Here is a 21,319-nt window from a genome sequence, read left to right as displayed (position 1 = left end):
GCCTGGTTTCCAGGCTCTCAAAGTCGCACTGCTTTGGTGTTAGAGGGAGATGAGACTGTTTGTCACTCAGGAAACCAAGACTCTAAGTTAGGAGAACTGTCTGTATGCAGCAGACTTTGACCTTGGGACTGTATTTAAGAGTGGCAGAGCCGTGTCTGGCTACAGCTGCTGCTGTCAGGCCACTGGGTTTTGTGGTTGAGCACAGAGAATGGGGCATAGAGACCTCCCAGCTAAGGAGACCCTGGTAGAGTCCGGGGCCTCAGCCTTCTGGTGCTACAACCTTCCCAGCCTCCCAGGATGAGTCCCGCCCCAGCATCCTGCAGGGAGTGAGTCCCCTTGCTCACAGGCTGTGTGCGTGCATGTGTGGATGCAGGCAGGTGTTTAATGGGGCAGGATGAGGAGTGGGGAGCGGTGGTAGATTTTCAGGTACATTCTGCCCAATGAACCCCCAAACCAAGGAGCCACACAGAGTTCGCTGGACTATAGTGGGTTCAAGTCATTTATTTTTAGATTGTACCAGCATGTTTGGTTCTGGGGTCCAATCCCCAAATTCCAGAAAAATAAACTAATAAGAACCACATGCACTACGAGAAGGCCATTCAGACGTGTCCGAGATCATGCGGTGAGTGGGCAGAGAAGACGGACCAGGAGCCCTGGGCACGGAGCAGGGCCTCTCTCCCAGACAGCTGGCAGCTCCTGCCTCGGAGTCCTTGTCGGGGTTGGGAAGAGGGCCGAGGCTGGGTCATGTGGACCCTGTCCCTTTACGGCCCTGGGCCTCTTATTGCTACATTTGCTACTTTGCTACTTTATGGCCCTTGGGTTGTGCCCAGGGAATGCCTATCATCGGGTGGTACTAATGAGTAGGCTGCTGGCGTCTGCTGTTGCCATGGTTACATGAGCACAGGCCTCTCTTCAGAGAGTCCCGTGGTGAGTTATCAGGGATTCATTTGGCCACTATTGGACTGTGCCACATGTGGTCATTGACACGTACTCAACTTGGCCAACCTCTTGGAAGCTGGTGGCACATTATTTCCTGCACTCTGGGCTTCCCACCTCCTGGACCTTGCTGGAACACCTCCCCCAATACATCGCACAGACCTGAACACCAACAGCCCTCAACCCTTTCCAGCTTCTGGAAAGGCTTCCCAGTGGTGGCTTTCGAAGTCCATGTATTTGGAGCACAATGGGAGGGGTGCATTTTAGGGAACACACCAACTTCCACAACCAGCCAAGGGCCCGATGGGTGGCAGGCTCCTGGTTTAGTGTCCCATTGGTGAGGTAGTTTGAACACACCAGCAATCCTGCCAGGGAAAAAGCTCCCAGAGCACGTCCCCAGGTGCTCACTGGTCCAAGAAGCAACTCAGAGTGGTGAGCGTTCTCTCCTGGGTGCTGGCCTGTACCTGACCTTGGCAGAGGTGGGCCTGGAGCTTGGCCAGCAGACTGCACTGGTGGGCTGGGTCCCGCTGTGTTCCTGGGGCGCAGCAATACCTTCCCAGCAGGTCAAAGCATCACTTTCTAGAAAGACAGGAGCCCTGTTCCTGCCCCAGAGAGTTCCTGCTAGATAGGGCAGGTCCTCTGACTGCTGCCAGGCATTTACATGTGATAACCTATAATTATTCTTCCCTTATAGGCATTTCCCAATGCCTAGTGTCTGTGTGTCTGTCCTGATGCTTTGGCTGTGGGGCTGTCAACATGATGAGTTGGTGAGCACTCAGTGGGCAGGTCCCGGCCCAGAGACTGTGCCCAGTCAGGGGAGCTAAGGAAGCTTTTGGAGGCAGGGGAACATGCTTTGTTGCAGAACTGCCTTCAAAAGTCTAATCTGGTCTGAATTTTTGGCTGTGTAGACCAAGCCAATGAGAAACTGGCCAAGACCTGATTTCCCAAGTGTACTTCCCTTCTAAGGTCTGCGTAGTAGACTGACCTTGGACTGGCCAACTTGGGCAAAGCAACCCCGTCCCACCCTCTATTATTAGACATGATCTACTAGGAGCACGTGGTGGTGGTCATAGGACTGGGTATGCCTGGCTGGGAGGTGGGATGAGGGGGTATTGCTCTGGGTGTGAATCCATCTGAAGTGCCCTTAACTCTATTGAGCCTGCTGGCTGGCCTTTGCCTCTGGATGTCCCCAGAGGTGTTAGAAAGCTTCCAGCCTGCTCCATCTCAAGGCTGGAGTCCACTTGGCTTTAGGCGGGCCCTTTGGGAGCCTCCAGGGTGGGCCAAGTCTCAGGCCAGCATCACTCAGAAACAGCCGTCCAGGGGCCAGGGAAGCCAGCCCTGCCCTGTCCACAGCCCTGGGGAAGAGCAGGAGGACCAGGCCCTTGCCCTGGATAAGGGAGGGCACAGAGGCACCTGCTATTCTGGAACTGCCTTTGTCCACACACCCTGTGCCTTGATGTCAGCACAGCATGGGGACCCTTGGCAGGGAGGAACTTCCTTTGGGTGATGTTGGGTACAGAGGAACTTAAACTGCAATAGGGCTCCATGTGAAAAGCAACATGAAAAAGGAGGGAAAGGAGGGCTCAAAAGGCCCCGTAGCATGGGACAGGGCTTCCTTTTAGTCATTATCTCATATCTGCCAAGTGCCAAGCTCTGCGCTGAGGTCTCATGGAGTCTGGGTCTGTAACGCCACCTTTGGAGACACTCTGAGGACTCAACACATGCCATCTAGCTTGTACCTCGAAGAGAGAGCAACTACTGCCAGTGGGGGAAACGGAGGCATGGTGGTCAAGAACCCACAAGGGCCTAACCCTAACTAAGACTCCTAATGCCCACGGTGGCCCCACTGTGATGGATGGATGGAAGGCTGGTACCCTGGGGACAGGGCTCAGTAGGAACAGACATGTGACATGGCTAGGGGGGTAGGGGTGGGGATCAGAAAGATGGTTATGGGAGCCCCCAGGAGGCAGGGGCTGCAAACAAGCTCATGTGCCTGTGGCCACCAGCTGGTGAATTTGTCTACAGGAGTAAAGAAATACCAGTGACCGCTTTTATGCTTCTAAGTTTGCTGTTTATAACTCCCAAGGGAGATTTCTCACGTATGGCCAAAAATAGATCAAAGGAGGATGGTCACAGCAGGTGGGGGAGTGAGTGTCCGCTTTAAAAAACACATTGCTTAATACTGCTCTGTTCCTAGGCCCATGGGAGTCCCATGATAATGACAATGATGAGAGCAATAGCTACCGTTTGCTAAGCACCTACTATGTGTCAGGCACCTGACTCAGTGCTCTACATACATTACCTCACAGCCAAGTGGGCAGATGAGCATTTTGACGCACACACGAAGGGAATACCGATGGATCGCTTGCAGGTTTTCGCAGGTGTTGCATTCTGTCGGCTTTTTCCCTTGATGACCGGCATTGTTTAGTGGGTGCCTCTGTGGGCTGTCAGAGGACTACTGGCCCTGGCCTCGTCCATCTGCAGCCAAGTCCCCGCCAGCTTCACACAGCACTGAGACCAGCCCAGCAGGAGCCTGGCCACGCCCACCAGGAAGCCACCATCCTGGGGCTGCCAGCCCTGTGACCCAGCAACGCCCCTGCTGGGAACCCTCCCAGCTTCCACCTGGGGCTGCTGCAGGGGAGGATCCCAAGGGCCCCTGAGTTCATGGCCATGTTTATTTTGAGTAAAACACGAGGGAAGAAACCAAGGAAAAGGGGCAAAAACAATAAGTTATGAAACCACACATGTTTAAAGAGATGGTCAGACTCTGGTAAGCCACACGCTCTTTCACCTGCGCTGGTGCTTCAGGCACTGGACCCGCGGGATGGCCTGCAGGACCCAAAGGCGGCCAGCGTGCCTGTGGACGCCTCTCCAGAAGGTGGCCTCTGGGGCTTGCTCCGTGCTGACGACGTGACTGGGACGTGTCGCATGAGGGTGGGTGGCCACAAAGATGGGGGAGGCGGGAGGCGATGGGGATGCAGTGGCTACAACTGTGGTGGGTGCTGTGGGTGCACCAGCGAGACAGTGGGGATGGGGCGTAACACAGGGTGTGCGCAGGGCCAGCTGGTTCTTCTTGCCTTGGCTGGATGGCATGATCCCCCAGGCAGAGGGGGGAGTGACGATAGAAGAATATATCTCAAGTGATAGTCACAACACCCCACAAGAAGCTCTCCCCTGAACGAGTTAGGGACAAGGGCCTCTTAGAGAGCGGGGTGTCGCGCACAACTGTACAAGGACGGAGGGTTGTAAACAGGGGCCTCTACCGGGCCAACCCCAGGCTCTGTGGACTTTCTCTCAGGTCCTCCCGTTCACCCACCGAGTCTCCCCGCGGTCGCCCTTCATTGCCCTCGCTCTCTGTCACAGTGACCAACTCTCCCCGCAAGGACACTCTGTCTGTGGATGTGGAGCGCCGCCTCCTGCCCCCGTGGTCCTCGGGCCCAGGCCCTGCGGTGGGAACTGTCAGGAGGACTGCATCAGGCCGGTGAGGCGCTTGCCCGCCAGCGACTTTCCCTGCAGAGACAGGCGACAGAGAGGCACACACAGGTGCACACACACACACACAGACACACACACAGAGGGACAGAGACAGAGAGCCAGACAGGTGAATTAATTGTTGCAGGAGCCATGTTGGCCAAAGGACTTCGCGAACTGACCCCCTCTGATCTCTGGGTTTGGGGGCCTGCACTGGAGACAGTCGGAGCAACCGGGAGTCTGGGCAGGTGCCTCCCTAACCTGCCCAGACTCCTGGTTGCTCCGAATGTCTGCAGTGCAGGCCCTCTGGCACTCTTTTTGAGGTGTGGGAATTCTACTTACCCCAAACCAGGCATTTCAGCTCTAAAGCCGAGTGTCTCTTAATGCCTGTGGGCTGTCCCTGAACTTGATTTTATTTAAGCGAGCAAGGACAAGATGGCTTGGGGAGTAGCAGGATCAGGGAGGGTGGGCTGACCCAAATAGATGGTGGCTCAGCATCTGGGTGGTTGGAAACTAATGAATGAACTAGTAGTCTTAGGAATGCAGAGGACTTAGGAAGCCTGTTTGAAACGCAGGAGAGGCACACAGGCTTTGGGTCCTCTTGATGACCCAGCTCTGGACGATGAGAGTGGCATTCGGTCACGGCTCGGAGAACAGGTGACCATGTGCCACCGTGGGCCTCGGACAGTGCGCTCCTGCCACCTCCTATGCTCTTGGCTCCCTCTTTGCAGTACCCAGGGCCTCACATCAGGAATGCTACATGCCCTTCCTTCCCTTACAACCGATGTAGCAGCTCTTCCTGGAAAGCAAGACAATGAACTGGACTGTGAAGCTGGGCGCATGAGGCACCGAGAGCCTGAGAGAGGCCCATTGCTCACATGCCTGGGAGGAGGTGACGGTGCCCGGTTCCCGCTCCCCTCTTCAGACATCCATAGCATTGGACAGGGGCCTAGAGGAGAGTGTGGCTGGGCCCAGGCCGATTGATCATCATGTCTGAGAAAACACGCAGAACCCATCCTGTTATTGACAGGGTCAGTGACACCATTGCCATCCGCGAAGGGCCGAGTTTGCAAGGGCCAGCAGTTCCTCATGTTCATTTCCAAGTGGGGTACGAGGGCTCAGCTTGTTTGCTGGGCTTGGCTGCGTGTAAGCTGGATGTAATTAAAAAAATTGATCAGGCCTGTGAAGCCTGGTGGGGTACTCAATAAACCTTCTGATTGACAAATTGATGGATAATGGGCGTATCTAACCATCGAACAGCATGGGTTGCGACTACTGGACACAGGACCACGTGTCATCTGGCTCAGCGCTCCACAGAGGGACACGGCAGGGATGGGAGCTCGTCCAGAATTGGCACTGCTCTCTGGGGCTATCCGACAGTGTGCTCTTCCTCCTGCTCTCCCCCTCCTTTCTCTCACCATCATCACTTTCTTTCACTCCTCATTTTCTTTAAAAAATATATTTTTACTGATTTCAGAGAGAAAGGAAGAGGAAGAGAGAGATAGAAATATCAATGATGAGAATCATTGATCAGCTGCCTCCTGCACGGCCCCTACTAGGGCATCGAGCCTGCAACCCAGGCACATGTCCTGACTGGGAATCCAACCCGGGGCCCTTCAGTTATGCTCTATCCACTAGGCAAACGGGCTAGGTCTTTGACTCCTCATTTTCACTAGTAAGACAAACTTTTCATTTTTGCTCCTCTTAAAATCCACACACACACACACACACACATGCACACAATCTCCCCATCAGCAACCTTATCTGAATCTTCAGATATGCCGAACTTCGCCTGCAGCAGGATGCATTTATACTAGGCTAAGGATTTTTAAAGCAGATTTTTTTAAATCCTCGAGGGTTACAATGCCAGTCTTTGCAAATCACTAAAAGCAGGCGGCTATTCCTCTGCGTAGAGTGGGTCAGGTTCAGCACGAGCTGGCGGAAGGCAGAGGCAGGCCTTCAAGGCCTCCCAGCCCTGGATGCTGAGGCACACTCAGCCGCACTCTCCTTGACTGCCCTTTCTTAGACGGAGCTCCAGGCATTTGTCATTCAGTGGGTTCACCTGGGATTGTGCCTTCTCAAAGCAGGCCTGAAGGCAGAAAGCATGGTGTGTGTGTGTGTGTGTGTGTGTGTGTGTGTGTTCCTCTCTGGGGAAATGTGGGGCTGATGAGTCTGGGGACCCTGTGGTCTGAGAGTTCTAACAAACCTCCCCCACCCCGTTGACCCATGTCCATCCCTGCTCATATGAAAGGCACCAAGGAATTTTGCTTTCTTCCTTATCATGCGGTAACCACCCACCAAATACCGCCCCCCCCCCCCCCCGCCCCCCGTTTCCATCCCTTCTCCACCAGGGCCACAAATGACACATTATGTCCCCAGATACATATGTTCCAGTTTTGTCATACACAGCATTCGGGCCTCTGATTTAGCTGGCAGACTTGAGGGGGAAAAAAAAATCACTAAAGCTTCCACATCATAGTCTGTGTCCAGTGGTATGTTAAAAGCCCAGAGACAAAGAAGGTGAGTTACCAGGCATCCAAACCCTCATTACAGCTGCTTCCTCATTATGAGGTCATTTTGGCTGGAGAGAGGGGTCTGTGGGTTGAGGGAGGTTGGAGACTCTGTTTCTGGAGGACTGTGTGACTGTCTATTTGTTTTAGCTGAATTTGACCCTGAGGCCCCTCATCCTCCATATCTCTCAGTTCTATGGAGTGGGCTGGGCTGGGCTTGGAGGCTCTAATTAATCTCTTCCTGCCTCCATCCTGGAGCTCAGGCGCTCTGCTGTGACTCCAAGGACCTGTGGCCAGCCCATCAATCCTGCCCCCCCCCCCCCCCCCCCCGCTTCCCCTCAGCTGCTTCTATTTCTCCCGACTTCAGGGGCAGGGGGTGCAGCTGACCAGCCTAGAGAACACGCAATCCTAGTGGTGCTCTCTGGCATTTCTCTCTCCCTCTCCCCACTCCTACGCGTAGGCATTTGCCAAATGCCAGTTGCTGCTAAAGGAGGTCATGAGGGTTCGGGTTGGCTGCTGGGGGGCGCGGAGGGGGGTGGGACGCAGCTCAGCCCAGCTGCCATCTGTCTTCTACGCAGTGACCTCCCGGGTGAGGCTGGAAGGTGGTTACTCATGCAGGACGCAGGCAGGGCTGGATGCCTGGCCTTGGGCTTCGGGGAAGAAATCCTGCAATCACTCTGGCTCAGCAGCTGCCTCCCTTCTGAAGTGCTGAGATCCCTGCAGTTCCCGGGGATCAAAGTGAAATCTGATGCAGAGGCTACCTGTGTTCAGAGATGAGCTGAATCCCAAGCTGGCTGCGGCTAGGGGCTTGCTGCTCTGCCCAGAGAGAGAGGAGAAGCCCGCCCATGCCCTCCAGGGCTCCTCTTCCTCCTCCAGTTTGGGCGTTTCTGTAGGAAGCACGGAGGAGGGGAGCAGCGATCCTGCCTCTGCCTGCCACCGAGCATAGTCTCGGGGTCTGACTGTGTGATGTTCCTCAGAGCCTGTCAGTTGGGAACGGATGATGGTGCCAGGAAACGGCAGCCAGCTCAGACTGAGGCCTTAGCAGCTGAAGGTGGTGGGAAACGCTATTAGCAGCAGCCTTTGTCCAAGTGGAAAAACATACAGTGATTGAGGACGGAGCCGCGGAAGGTACATTCCAGAGACATCAAAGCTTTGCATACAGACAAAGCGCTGTTCACCTTCGCGACCTTCGTTAAAGTTTAACCCAATGGAATTTGGGATCCTTCAGTTTCATGGACCACAGGCTCACAAACACCCACAGGTTCAGTCCCCGCCCTGGCTCTGTGGCCATCTTGCCGGCTAGAAGCCTGCAAGAAGGTGCTCATGAAACCCTTTGTTTCTCAAAGCAAAGGCACAAAAGGAATGGCTCCCCTTTGGGCAGTGCTTTCAGGAAAATCGACATGCGGATGGGCATGCTGTGGCTCTGGGCATCGCACCTGCAGGTGTCATCAACCAACATGCACGATCCTGGTTACCAGGACCTGTCGCCACTTACCTGGGAGACTGATGCTAAACTCTCTGGCTGGGCAAAGGGCTGTGGCGCAGAGAGTAGCCCTGGGGTCAGAGGGCATATTGGGGGCAGCAGAGCCAAGCGCGAGGGGCTCGGGCAGGACCCTTCTCAACGCTAAGGGGGGTAAAGACATCAGAGCTGCTGATGAGATTCTCTTGCTGATTTGCCCAGATGACCTCAGACCAAAGTTCTAGGTCCACCAGGTCTAAATCCACTCTGCTATGGAGATAGACATCAACGGCGGATGCCTCTGGGGGAGGGACAACATTGACGGGAGTGGGGCCTGAGGGAAGTTTCTGGGGTGATGGGGTATAGGTTACAGATGTGTTCATGTTGCTATATGTAGTTATAATTCAAAAGAAAAAAATTAGAAAAACATCCCAGATATCACATTTTGCTTTGAAATCCCCCACTCCTTACTTTTTCAGTTGCTGTCCCAGTGGCCTTTTGGCGATATTCAATGCTTCCCCCCCGCCTCCCCAGAATAGGAGAAACCCAGGTTCTCCTGTTCAGGGAACTAGAAGTTGCAACAGAAGGCATGCAGCACACTATTTCTAGTCTCCATTGATTCAAACTGGTCACCTTGTTGGGACACACAGGCATTTTCATCTTTGCTAATGAAAAATGGTGTTTTGCTGAACAGGGCTCACCAAGTGACCTCGGCAGACAAGGAGTGGGAGGCCCCAGAGATGAGCTGTCCTCCCAAGGAGACTGAAGGTCATCTAGGAGTAGGGGATGCTGAGGTTTATAAATGATGAGTGTGTGTGCAGTCACAGCGCTGGGGGACTTGCTGAGAGGAGCAGCCAGGAGCCCAAGAGCCAGGTGGACAGGGAAAGCCCTGGCTTGGGTTTGGCAGGAGGGGGAGAAGCCAAGGACCTGCCTAACTTCACCGGTGACTCTCCTGGAGGTGGGTGCCCCTGGTACCCCTTCTCCACTGAGCAAAGCGGAATGATTTCAAAAGGACGTTTAAGGAATTCTGTGGCATCTCCTTTCTCGATGATGTTTAAATCGGGGAAAGAGTGCATTTGCTTGGGATAGTGCAGAGGTCTGAGCAGCTCTGGCAGGGGATGGTAGAGAAATCCATACTCAACACAGAAGAGTTTCAAAAAAACTTTTCACCTCCAGATCTCTTATCCCCCTCTATTGAACTCTGTGAGGCAAGGTGGGCAGATGAAATGGGAAAACAAGGTTATGGGACAAGCCCAAGATTGCCCCCTGCTGACCCACAGCAGAGCGGGGCGAGCAGCCCAAGCAGGGCGAGGGCGTGGGAGGCGGCGAGGCTGCGTCTGGCCTTCCCACTCCACAGCCGTGGGGGCAGGAGCCCCGCAGCCACGTCCACTCCTGGACCCGTGTTACTCCCGGGCCCTCACTCACCAAGCTTTCTGATCTCTCTCTGGAGCTAAAGGGGATTTTATTTGCTTTTAAAATATTCTCTTTCCTTGACTTTTACCAAGTAAGATACCACAAACATAAAACAACCACCAAAAAAAAAAAAAAAAAAAATCAAGAGTAGGTGAAAATTTAATTAATTTTAAAAAGTTCACTGGCTGAAGAGTTAACATACATTCGTGTACATTTGAACCTGTTTAAAAAAATAAGGACTATGATTAAAATAAAATAACAGATTCTTTCACAACAACCCACTATCTTATGTATAGTATAGTGTTTGTAGACAACCAGGTTTGGCCACATAAACGAGCAGGTTTTCCCCATTCTGTGGAACCTGCCAGCAATCACGTCTTCTGAAAGCAATTCTCACAAAATGTCACTGGGACCACAGCAGGTTCAGACACCTGATTCTAGCCTGCGTTGTCAATGCTCGGTGCTTTTTATTCCTTCGAAAATTTTTAATTTAGAAAAGGTGAGCTGCCAGCCCTCCTGCCTGTCCCGTGGTCTCCCAGGGATGCTCTCTGTGAATTTCTTATTCCTGCTCCACGGGGCGGCACTGATACCCCATGGACCCTCCCTTCTCAAGTGCCCTCCTCTTCAACTCGCCCAGACCTTGGTGGTGGCAGGTGGGGATGGTCTCATTCCCGGGGACACAAGTTAGCTGTGAGGACAGCTACTGACAGTCACCATTGGTTGAGCATTGAGCAGCTATTATGTGTCAAGCACTTTAGACCCGTGGTTGGCAAACTGCGGCTCGCGAGCCACATGCGGCTCTTTGGCCCCTTGAGTGTGGCTCTTCCACAAAATACCACGGCCTGGGCGAGTCTATTTTGAACAAGTGGCGTTAGAAGAAGTTTAAGTTTAAAAAATTTGGCTCGCAAAAGAAATTTCAATCGTTGTACTGTTGATATTTGGCTCTGTTGACCAATGAGTTTGCCGGCCACTGCTCTAGACATTTCGGACACCTGTGCTAATGTCCACACCAGCCTTGCCACTTAGGCATTACATTACCCCCCCACCCCCCACTGGACAGATGAGGCCACAGGCTCAACTAGAGCTTGAGCCGCCTTCCTGAGAGCATACAGCTAGTCAGAGGCAGGGCTGAGTGGGCCGGCCTTCACAACGCACAGGCCTTCTACTTGGTAGTTACCATCACTCTCAAAGAGGAGGCAGATGGAAATGCTCAGGGAGCAAGGATTCCTCCATGTCCACCCACACCACACCAGTGGTGGCTGCTGCACGGCCAGGGGGAGCCGCCACTTTGTACTTTGTGGCCTGTGTTGTTGGTGCCAGTGCCTCTGGGATCGCCACAGCCAGTGTTCCAGGGAGGAGAGAAGCAGATGCGATGTGTACCTCTCTCAGGAGGGGCAGCCAGAGCTGCTTTACTCCAGTGAGGAACCAGTGCATACATTGGGGTGTCCTGGTTGGTTGGAGCATCATCCGGTACCCCAAAAGGTCACGGGTTCTATGTCCAGTTAGGGCACATACTCAGCTTGTGGTTTGATCCCCGGTTGGGATGCATATGGGAGGCAACTGATTGATGTTTCTCTCTCTCTCTCTTTCTTTTTTTTTTTTCTCTCTCTCTCTCCTCTCTCCTTCTGTCTCCCTCTCTCTTGTTCTCATCCTTCCTCTCACATTACAAGTCAATGAAAACATATCCTCATGTGATAATTAAAAAAAAAAAAAAAAAGCTTGAGCTCTTCAGCAAAATTTAAGAAATCAGGTGTCCCAACCAGGCTGGAGACGTCCTCCCTGGGTGGCGTTCCTGGCACCTCTGACCTCTGCCTCCCATCACACTCATCCCTTACAGGGCTCTTTGCACAGGCCAGCCTCTGCCTGCTAGTTTTGGTGGGCGGTGGGAGACCTCCCTCCTGGGACAGATCTGGAACCAGGCGGGCATGCCAGGAGTGCCAAGCCTCAGCAGCTGTGCCCTACACTGGTGGCACAGTGCCCAGGCCCAGACGCCCGGGCCTCCTTTCCAAGTTGTGCATTCCCACTTTCCTGTTGCTGTTTCTCGTGGTGCAGGAGAAATGCCCCCTTGTTGCTACCGGATCTCTAGCTCCTTCCTCTAGTTCTGACTGAGCAGGCAGGTGCTCAGCTTGCAGGAAGTCCTTGGACTCAGGAGGAGTGGAGCGTAGGCGGGCAGGCCCCTCACAGGCGCCCTCAGTAGCACGCCTTCCGCTAGCCTGTGCAATGCCTGCCTCGTCCTCTCTTCCTCCGCACATGCACTTGGCATCTTAGCTCTGGTTCACTCCAAATTAGGCAAAGGTCAAAACGCGCAAGGAAACAGGGACTTTGTTGCTATTGGCAACAACTTGATGCTACCTTTTTCCAACGAGGAAGTTCAAGTGATCCCTGACTAAGGCTACAGCGGGGAGTGCTGCTGGAGTTTAGTGGAGGAGACAGCAGTGTGTGATTCTCCCGAGGACCACGAGGACTCTAAATCCACCCTCCTCGGGGCACCTCTCATCTCCTGCAAACACATCCACCCAAATCATGTCCACTGGCTGGGTCCTTGGTTGGGCCGGCTGCCAAGGCGAGCACTGGAGGCACAGGCAGTCAACATGCTGGCTGCCCCGCAACCCCCTCCCCTCTTTCCATGAACGTCCATGTCCATCTGGACACATGTGCAAAGAGGGCAGGCTCCTCTCTCTTTCCTCCCTGCCACCAGGAATGCAGCTCGGCAGCCTTTGTCAGACATGTATTTCTAATGAAAAGGTGCAGCAGGGGACGGGTCAAGCAGCATTTTCCAAGAGACCTCTGGATAGAGACTTGGCTGATGGAATTCCTAGCCACAGGGAGCCTTCCTGCTTCCCGACAGACCCTTTGCACGTGGCGCTGTGGCACTTTTGGTCCCTGGGGGACAGGGGGTGGGTGGCTGTCCAGGCTTCTCCCCTGTGGAGGGGCAGGCCGAGCTGCCTTCCTCCAATTAGAACCAGCTCTATAGCACGTGACTGCCAGTTTCCCGCTGGACTTGGCCGCGGGCCAGGGAGGGTAGGAAGCTGTGACCATTGTGGAAGCCTAAGGATGCTGCTGTGGGCTTCAAAGCATCTTCACAGGGGTGGGCATTTCTGTCTTGTCCTGCGTGGGGTCCAGGAGGAGCGAGTCCAAGGATCAACACCTAAAGGCGTTATTTGGGCATTGCCTCTGGGACAAGGGACTCAACGTCCTTTCGGGACCCCTCAGCTGCTGGTTGAAATACTATGGGTGCATAAAAAAACGGGCAGGGAAAACCGGACACCCAGAAACGGGTGCCGCCGACTGTCCAGGGAGCGAGGGTGTGAAAGCAGGAGGGGTGGCCAGGACAGACAGAGTCACCTCTTCAGACGCCTGCAGCACCTCCTGTGCAGAAGGGTCCCAGAGGAGGTTAGAGAGTGCGCACGCCGGGGTCACTCACCCACTGCTGGAAGGAAGCCACCTCGGGGGTGAAACGCAGCGGCCATTCTGACTCTGCGCCAGCAGCACTGGGCAAGTGTGTGTTTAGGAAGGGAAGCGAAGAATAACTTATCCAGCTGCAACCAGGAAGACCTGCGGCTTTAGGGGAGCCCCGGCCCAGGCAGCGCACACTGCGGCGGGCATGCGGTCGGCGGCATGCGGTCAGGCGCAGGCGACATGCAGGTCTGCAGCGTATGTCACACACGCACCATACACCGAACATGGAGGCGCCTCTGAGGCAGGCAGCACAGGCACCATGTATGCAGCGGTCACATTTCCATGCGCACGTGTTTGCACCGCAGCCACGCACATAAGCATCTCATGCAAGGTGCTCGATTGGCTGTCAAGCTTAACATCAGGCTCGTACGATGCCAATCTCCGACAAACACTGCGGACTTACAGCATTTCCCTTAAGGCACATACAGGAAACCTGAATTCCCCCAGGAAGGGGCCATTTGTGTCGGGGAAACGGCCTCTCAGCTTCTGTTTCTGTCAATCCTACGAGCAGGAGGAGCGCACCCCAGGGTCTGGTTTACTGGGATTTCAAAGCACCCCGTCACCTGCTCCCGATGCCTCCCACAGCCCCACCTTGTAGGACGCGGGTAAGAAATAGGAGCCGTTGTCCGCCTGGCAGATAGAGCACGCGGGCTTGGACAGGCTGCCTGGCTCAGGGCGGCCCCAGGCGGGCAGCGAGCTGGGGGAGATGGTCTCTGGGAAGAGGCTCCTGGGTGCCCAGCGCTACATCTGGAGGGTGGATTTCATGCTCCTGCCGTGGGGAGACCTATGCCTGACCTGTGTCTGGAAGCGGGAGGCATCTTGGGGCCCTGCGCCCCAGTGGGGCGGCCATGCCAGATCCTGACAATGTATGCGACGTTCCCAGTGGCTCTCCACACAGCTCTCGGGAGGTACTTAGGGGACCCAGGAAATCGGCCGCAGGGCTGAGGCCGGCCTGCCGGGCACCACAGTCCCTCCATTCCCGGGGAAAGCAGAGAAAGCGGCTCTCCGGGTCAGGTTACAAATAAGCCCACAAAAATAGCTCGTACTTATTGAGCGGTGCATGGAGCTGGTCGCTGTAATAAACAAATGTGCTTGGCACGCATTGTCATAGATGAGATACCCACTGCCCATCTTTAACTACAAAGTAAACAGTGATACCTACCTCGCAGAATACTGTTGGAAATTAAAAAAGGTCATAAGAGCTAAGCATGGGCTGCAGATGATCATAATAACGAAAATCCTATATAATAAAAGGCTAATATGCAAATTGACCGAATGGCAGAACAACTGGTTGCCATGACACTCACGGACCGCCAGGGGGGCAGACGCTCAATGCAGGAGCTGCCCCCTGGTGGTCAGTGTGCTCCCACAGGGGGAGCGCCCTTCAGCCAGGAGCCCTGAACCAGGCTCACAGCTGACGAGCGCAGCGGCAGTGGCGGGAGCCTCTCCTGCCTCCGCGGCATCCCCCAAGGGCTCCTGGACTGCGAGAGGGTGCAGGCCAGGATGAGGGACCCCTTCGCGTGCATGAATTTCATGCACTGGGCCTCTAGTAATAATATAAGGAACTATGTCTGAGCACACGCACGGCAAACACTGTGCTAAGCACCTCATGTATTTCCCCCACCTAATCATTTCCTCGTCTCTCTCCTGTACAGAGGAGGGAACTGAGCCGCCTCAGTCACCCAGCTGAGTGGTAGGGCCGGAGTAGAACCAAAGTCCCTCTCAGGCCAAGCCCCACATGATGCCAATGCCCACAGTATGTAACACGACGAGCCCCCAAGAAATGAAAGCCACTCCTCATTTAATGCCAACAGCCACTCGGTGCAGTATGCTTTCTTATACCCACTGAGCAGCTGAGCAACTCACCGGGGTCTTACTCCCGCATCAGGGGGAGGGATGGGGTGCAACTGGGGCTTCCGCCTCAAACTAGCCCACTTCTCTACCTTCTGGTGGGCGCGGAAGGGACACTGTGTCCCATGGGCAAAGCCAGCAGGTCATCTGCAGTCGGGGTGAGAAGCCGTTGGGGGGAATGTTGCTGCCAGGTTTTGGACAACATTAACCCCGGCTGGTTGGTGGTGCTCAGTCACCCCACATGGCTGGCTACTGACAGGTTCAGGCCAGGCTGGACGGCTCAGGACAGGCAGCCGGGAGGGGCCAATGGGAGCTTCTCTAACACACTCCTGCCAGGGCGAGAGGCACCTCGCTGTGCGTCAGCAGCGTGTCCTGGCAGGAGGGAGAGGAAGGGGCCTGTCACCCAACCTGAGCGAAGCACCCCACCACCCCACCTGCACCCCGTCCTGGTGACCCTTCTCAGAACGCCCTGTAGGTCTAGAAACAGCAGGAAAGCTCGGATTGAGGGCTCGCACAGGGTGGGCTCTGCAGCCGTGTCATTACCAAGGAAACCTCCTCGCAGCATGACCGCTGGACGGTGATGGCTCACAGATGCTAACGACAGACTCCTCTCCACCTTAAGAATTATGCCCGACGTGGCGCGGCCTCTGTCCTCCAGGCGCGAGGACCCGTCAGAAGGTCCCCATGGGCTGCTGCAGGGTTGCTGCAGGTGACAAGGGTGGGCTGAGGTTTTCACTGGCTGCTCCATCTCCACGTCCCAACGTCACCTGCGAGGTGGCAAGGCCAGGCCCTCGAGCCTCGCTCGATGGGGATCAGCTGCACCGTGCTCTTGGTGCAAAGGAGGAGGGTCTTCAGCCCTGTGGGAAAGTATGGGTGTCCCCTGGCTCCCCATTTCTCTCTCCCCTGCCTCTCCTGTTGAGGCACCAGTCATGCCTCACCGAGTTTTAAAGGAGCATTGGAGGCGATATAGTAACAATCTATTCTGGGTTTGCTTTAGCTTTAAAAAATGTCCTATTAAAACTTCACTACTTTACCCGGATCGCCATGTTTAATGAGAGGCCTCAAAGAATTTGAAAGCAAAAGATGAGGAGAGGAAAGAGCCATAAGCTATAATCACCATAACGATTCAGTCCCATGATGAGCTGAAAGCAGCCCTGGCGCAGCCCGGGGACAGGGAGAGTCTTTGAACGGGGCTGGTCCTCAGGAGGCTGGAGAGAGCCCTTCCTTCCCCTGCGCTGGGCTGAGGAGGAGCCTCCAGGCAGGGCCGGGGGAGGGCCCGGGAGGCAGCGTCCCCACAGTCTGGGGCCTCGGGGCACGTTCTGCCCCTGGCCAGGCAGAGGCTTTCGGTGGCAACTTGCCCACCTGAAATGTGCAGCTGGCTTTATCATCTGTTCTGCTTTCAACAAAATACCTCTTCTGGGTGGGAATAATGGCAGGCCAAGCTTTCTCCAACGCAGAGCCAGGGTGCCCTCCGTGCATGCCCACCCAGCTGTGCTCCGCCTGACTGCCCTCGGCCGCTCAGCTTCCCTGCGCCAGCGGGCGCCCGTGCCCTCTGCTCACTGACCTCCCTGGGGCATCCAGGGCCGAGGCGAGCCCTGTTGCCCAGGGCTCAGCTGCAGCAGCAGCAGCAGCAGCAGCAGCAGCAGCAGCAGCAGCAGCAGCAGCAATTGCCTTGAAAAACAAACAACCCTGCACACAAAAGCCTCCAGAAGGCAAGGGTGACATGGGGAGGGCAGCAATCCCACTTCCGGAGAGCCGCCCTTGCTCTCAGGGTGTCGCCATCTGGCTTTTTCACCCTCAAGGCAGAGGCTGACCCGACTCCTGGATCCCTCTCCTCCAGTCGCAGCAAACTCCCTCCATAGGATCCATTCTTTTCCGCGGCTTATTCATAAACCACAGAATAAAATGCAGCAGGACCCACTGAACAGACGCTGCATCGGAGGATTCCAGATGGAAGAAATGCTGGAATCCAACGTGGAACCTACTCTGCAGTACACTTGGCCATTCAGCTGGAGTGTTTCCAGGGAGCTCACTGTTCCTTGAGGTGACACGTTCCATTGCTGGGAAGTTGCTACTGTTAGACTATGCTGCAGTACAGTGACCCTCCCCATACCTTTTCCCCATTTATTCTAGCTTTGTTTGGAACAATACAGAAATGTCCACTCACTCTGGAAGACAAATAGGTATGTCTCACGGTGGTTATCGAGTCTCTTTAGGGCAGTGATGGGCAACCTTTTGAGCTTGGTGTGTCAAACTTCGCCAAAAAACTGAGCATAACTCGGGTAGTGTGTCACTTTGAGGAAAAAACTAACTCCAAGACTCTAGTCGCAAATGTTTCATCCTCGGCATGCGGCTGCGTGTCATCAGAAATGGCTACGCGTGTCAGTGCTGACACGCGTGTCATAGGTTCGCCATCACTGCTTTAGGGGCTAAACATCTTTTCTACTTCACTCTCAGCTGACATGGCTTCCAGAAGCCCCAGTTATTCCTTCTGAACTTTTCTAGATTGTTAAAGTTCTTGATAAAATGTGGGGGCTTAGAACCCAGACTCAACACGGTCTAGAGCAGCACAGAGGGCAGTGAATCGCTTCTGTCTTCTGACCACGCCCCATTTGTCACTGCAGCCTAAAGTTGTTTTTTAAAAAAATGGCTGCATCCTGCTTTTGCTTACATTAAGCACACAGTCAACTACAACCCCAGAATTTCCTTTTTGACTTGACTTTCAGTGAAAAATTCAAATGCCATCCTCTAGTCGTGAATTCTTTTTTAACATAAATTTTATCTGGTTAAATTTTATCTAGTTGTTTGTGACCCATTATCCCACCTGAGGGAGAAACTTTTCAAATATAATTTCATTATCTGCCAAATGAGCAAAACCTTCCAGGTTTGGGTCTTTGAATAGGATTGGCATGTTTGTCTCTTCATCCAAGTCATCAAAAAGGACATTGGATAGGACAGGGCTGTGGCTGGACCCTTGTGGCTGCAACAGAAGTTATCTTTCCTGTTGATATAGATCTACTAGAGGCCCGGTGCACAAAATTCGTGCATGGGTAGGGTCCCTAGGCCTGGCTGGCGATCGGGGCTGATTGGGGCCTTCTGGCCACTGGCCGGGGCTTCCCTTCATTCTGTGCCACCCCCTGGTGGTCAGCGCACGTCATAGCAAGCAATCAGTCTCCCAGTTAAGGACAATTTGCATATTAGGCTTTTATATATATACTAGAGGCCCAATGCACGAAATTCATGCAAGGGGCTTGGCCCTCACAGTCACAGCAGCTTGCCTCAGCCCTTGCAGCCCTGGCTTCGTCCAAAAGGTCGTCTGGTCTAATTAGCATATTATGCTTTTATTATTATAGATAGGTGGATTTACCCTCTTACTAGCCATTGAGACACTGTGGATATATTGTTTTACCTACTTATGGGCAAACACAGGGGGAGTAGATTGGCAGGGAGAGGGACAGAAATGGACATTATTTTCAACCTCAGTGGACTAATAGCAGGTCACAAATAGTTTCTGGAGGAGAGGACGTCATTATGTTAGTCATCCTTCTATAGTAAGCCAGGCTGATAGGAGGGTGTGGGGAGTTCCTGCCAGATATCACACAGGCCAGACCATCCCTGCTTGGGGCTGTGGTGCCATTGCTCAGGCCAAAGTGATTTGACCGTGACTCAGGGCCATGGAGGAACCGCTGCCATTTGGCCCCTGCCACCGCAATACAGTCCCAACCCTGTCCACCCTCCCTCCACCCTGCAACCGCTGAACAAACACCCAAGGGCCTTTCTCTCCTTGTCCTTGGGGGAACCTCACTAGACTGAAAACTCATTGTCCTACTTGCCATTCTGCTTCATAGCAACGTTTTACAGATCGTTTCTGTGTACGGATTTGTATCCGCCCTCCTTCCAGAATGCCATGCTCCCCAAACTCCATTACAACCCAAGATACTCATTTGCTGCTTAAAAAAGGGGACACTGCCAAGTGGTTTTCCCAGGAGCTCATTTCGGGGGGATGCGGTGGAGGTCTCACTTCTCAGCCTTCCAAGTCCTTAGTCCTGAAGCTCTCTGACCTCTCACTCTCCAGTCGGGCACAGGCGCAGTTGGGTTCCTGACCTTGTCTGTGGCAGCTTCGTCCCCTCCCTAGGTTCCTGCTGTTCTGCGGCCTAACTCCTGGAGGTTTCGCTCTCCTGCCCTCTAGGTGGTGCCACTGCCCCCCTGACAGGACAGAGGGGCCTCCTCCCTCCTGTCCCCGAGTGGTCTTCACGTCCTGCTGTCCATGCTGTGGAGGGCCCTGCAGTCACCTTCACTCTCTGTCTTCTCACTGGACAGATGGGAGGCCGGAGCTGTCAGAAGTCTGACTGGATGAGTGACAAGGGACAGGCTGAAAGCTCCTTCTAGAAGGATGCCTTTCCTGAGTGGGGGATGGGAGGAGGGCTCTGTGGTGGCAAAGGGCTGCAGGTCACCTCCCGAAATAGATTCCCGCCTGGCACGCACACACAGTGTGCCCCAGCCTGCCTTGCGGAGACGGGCAGGGGATGCGATTGGATCCGAATCAGTGGCTGTAAACACACAGCTGTGCCTTTCTGCCTCAGAGGACTTGGGTTTGCACTTGACTGCTCGCACTCGGGGTCAGGGGAAGGCAGGAGGGGCCTGGGTGGGGGAGAGGCAGGGAGGGGCCAGAAGAACCTTGCTCTTCCCGTGTCCCCACGTGTGGGGGCTGTCACGCTGTGCTTTTTCTCTAAGTGGCACTCCACAGGGAGGGCGTTTTTGCTGCTTTTGGTTGACATGTTGAAGCATCAACTGAAACAGCTGGTGGGGGGAAGGAGGGACGTCGGTCCTTGTTCTAAAAAAGTGGCAGGGCCCAGGGCTGAGCTACTCACAAATGACAATCTCTGACCCTTTTTGATAAGTAAAAACCTCACTCCTCCCCAGAGTTTCAGAAGAAGCCTCCATCCCCCACCACATTGAATCACTTCATTGTTTTGTCTTCTCTGTATCCACCAGCCACGCTGATTCAGTTGTCTTACATTTAATAGTTTGTTTATAGAAAATAGACATTTTCATTTTTTTAGCTACAAAATTATATATATTATTAAAATATATATATATATATATATATATATATATATATATATATATTCTTTCATTGATTTCAGAGAGGAAGGGAGAGGGAGAGAGAGAAACATCAACTATGAGAATCATTGATTGGCTGCCTCCTATATGGCCCACTCTGGGGATTAAGCCCACACTGGGCATGTGCCCTGACCTCCTGGTTGGCCGACGCTCAACCACAGAGCCATACTAGATGGGCCAAAATTAGAATATTAAATATACTTTTTCAGCTTTACTTGGAGCCAAGATGGAGAGGGCGGGTAGGGACCAGGGAGACCTAACCCACCACTGACTGTGGGCAGGGTTACAGGGGCTCTGGGCCCTCATTTTGTCCAGTTCTAAGAGAGGACAGTGCGTGACAAGCTGGCCCAGAGGTCTCCAGGGAACGGGAAAGTGCGGTGGCAGGTGAGCAGCAGAGTGACTCTGAGGTCCTCAAATGCTCACTTTCACTCCTTTCTATGCCCCACAATGCACTGTGAGGCGGCAGCACCCACACTGGAGCCCACTCCTCTGCCCGGCTGACCTCGCCCCCCACCACCGACACACCCGGCTGGTTGTCCATCTCAGGAGGCAGGGGACTGCAGAACTGGCAGTTGCCCTCCTGGGGTCACAGTGTGAGAGGGAGCCCTGGGCAATGCAGGGAGCGAGCCTGTGGCTTAGGCAGCCTGCGGCACTCTCGGTTCTGGCTCTTTATCCTCCAATCCTGTCAAAAAATTTTAAATACACACCCAACTCAATGCTCTCCATGGCTTATTTCCAGGCCTCAAAGGCTGCAGCCACTTCCCAGGCAGGAAGGCAGCTCCTCTCTCATTCAGAGAATGACTAGCACAGCAGGAAAGTCAGATGGAGATCAGGAGAAATCTCAGGATGGAGAGAAGCACGGACCTGAAGACACTACCAGCTGGAAAAGTCCATGCAGATGATCTAGCCCAAGCCATTGTACAGAGAAGACCATGCTCAGAGAGGGCTAGTGATTTGCCTGAGGCCACACAGCTCGTAGGAACCATTCTGCGTGGGGGCTGCTGAGGAGTTTCACGGAGTCCTAGGAGAAGTCCTCACTGTCCCAAAGAGGAAGCTTTTCATGCAATCCCTCCCAAATACCGCTATGGAAGTCCAC

General features: G+C 54.1%; 1 protein-coding gene across 8 annotated transcripts in view; it reads right to left on the bottom strand.

The window, feature by feature from the left end:
- Window positions 1-505: 505 nt before the first annotated feature.
- Window positions 506-21,319, bottom strand: part of RGS6 (regulator of G protein signaling 6) — a 476,765-nt gene continuing 455,951 nt past the window's right edge. For 2 of the 8 annotated variants that reach the window (XM_079768734.1, XM_079768737.1), the window contains one exon: window positions 4,264-4,446. In XM_079768734.1, the coding sequence (XP_079624860.1) occupies window positions 4,396-4,446 (51 nt within the window). In that variant the 3' untranslated portion in view covers window positions 4,264-4,395. Of the gene's footprint in view, window positions 4,447-9,930; window positions 15,957-21,319 lie in introns of those variants that run through there. The other 6 variants (XM_079768736.1, XM_079768740.1, XM_079768732.1 and 3 more) reach the window with 4 other exon arrangements.

This window comes from Cnephaeus nilssonii, assembly GCF_951640355.1.
Source record: "Cnephaeus nilssonii genome assembly, chromosome: 4".
NCBI lineage: Eukaryota > Metazoa > Chordata > Mammalia > Chiroptera > Vespertilionidae > Cnephaeus > Cnephaeus nilssonii.
The sequence above is the reverse complement of the archived record's forward strand: the minus strand, read 5'-3'. Positions and strand labels throughout refer to the sequence as shown.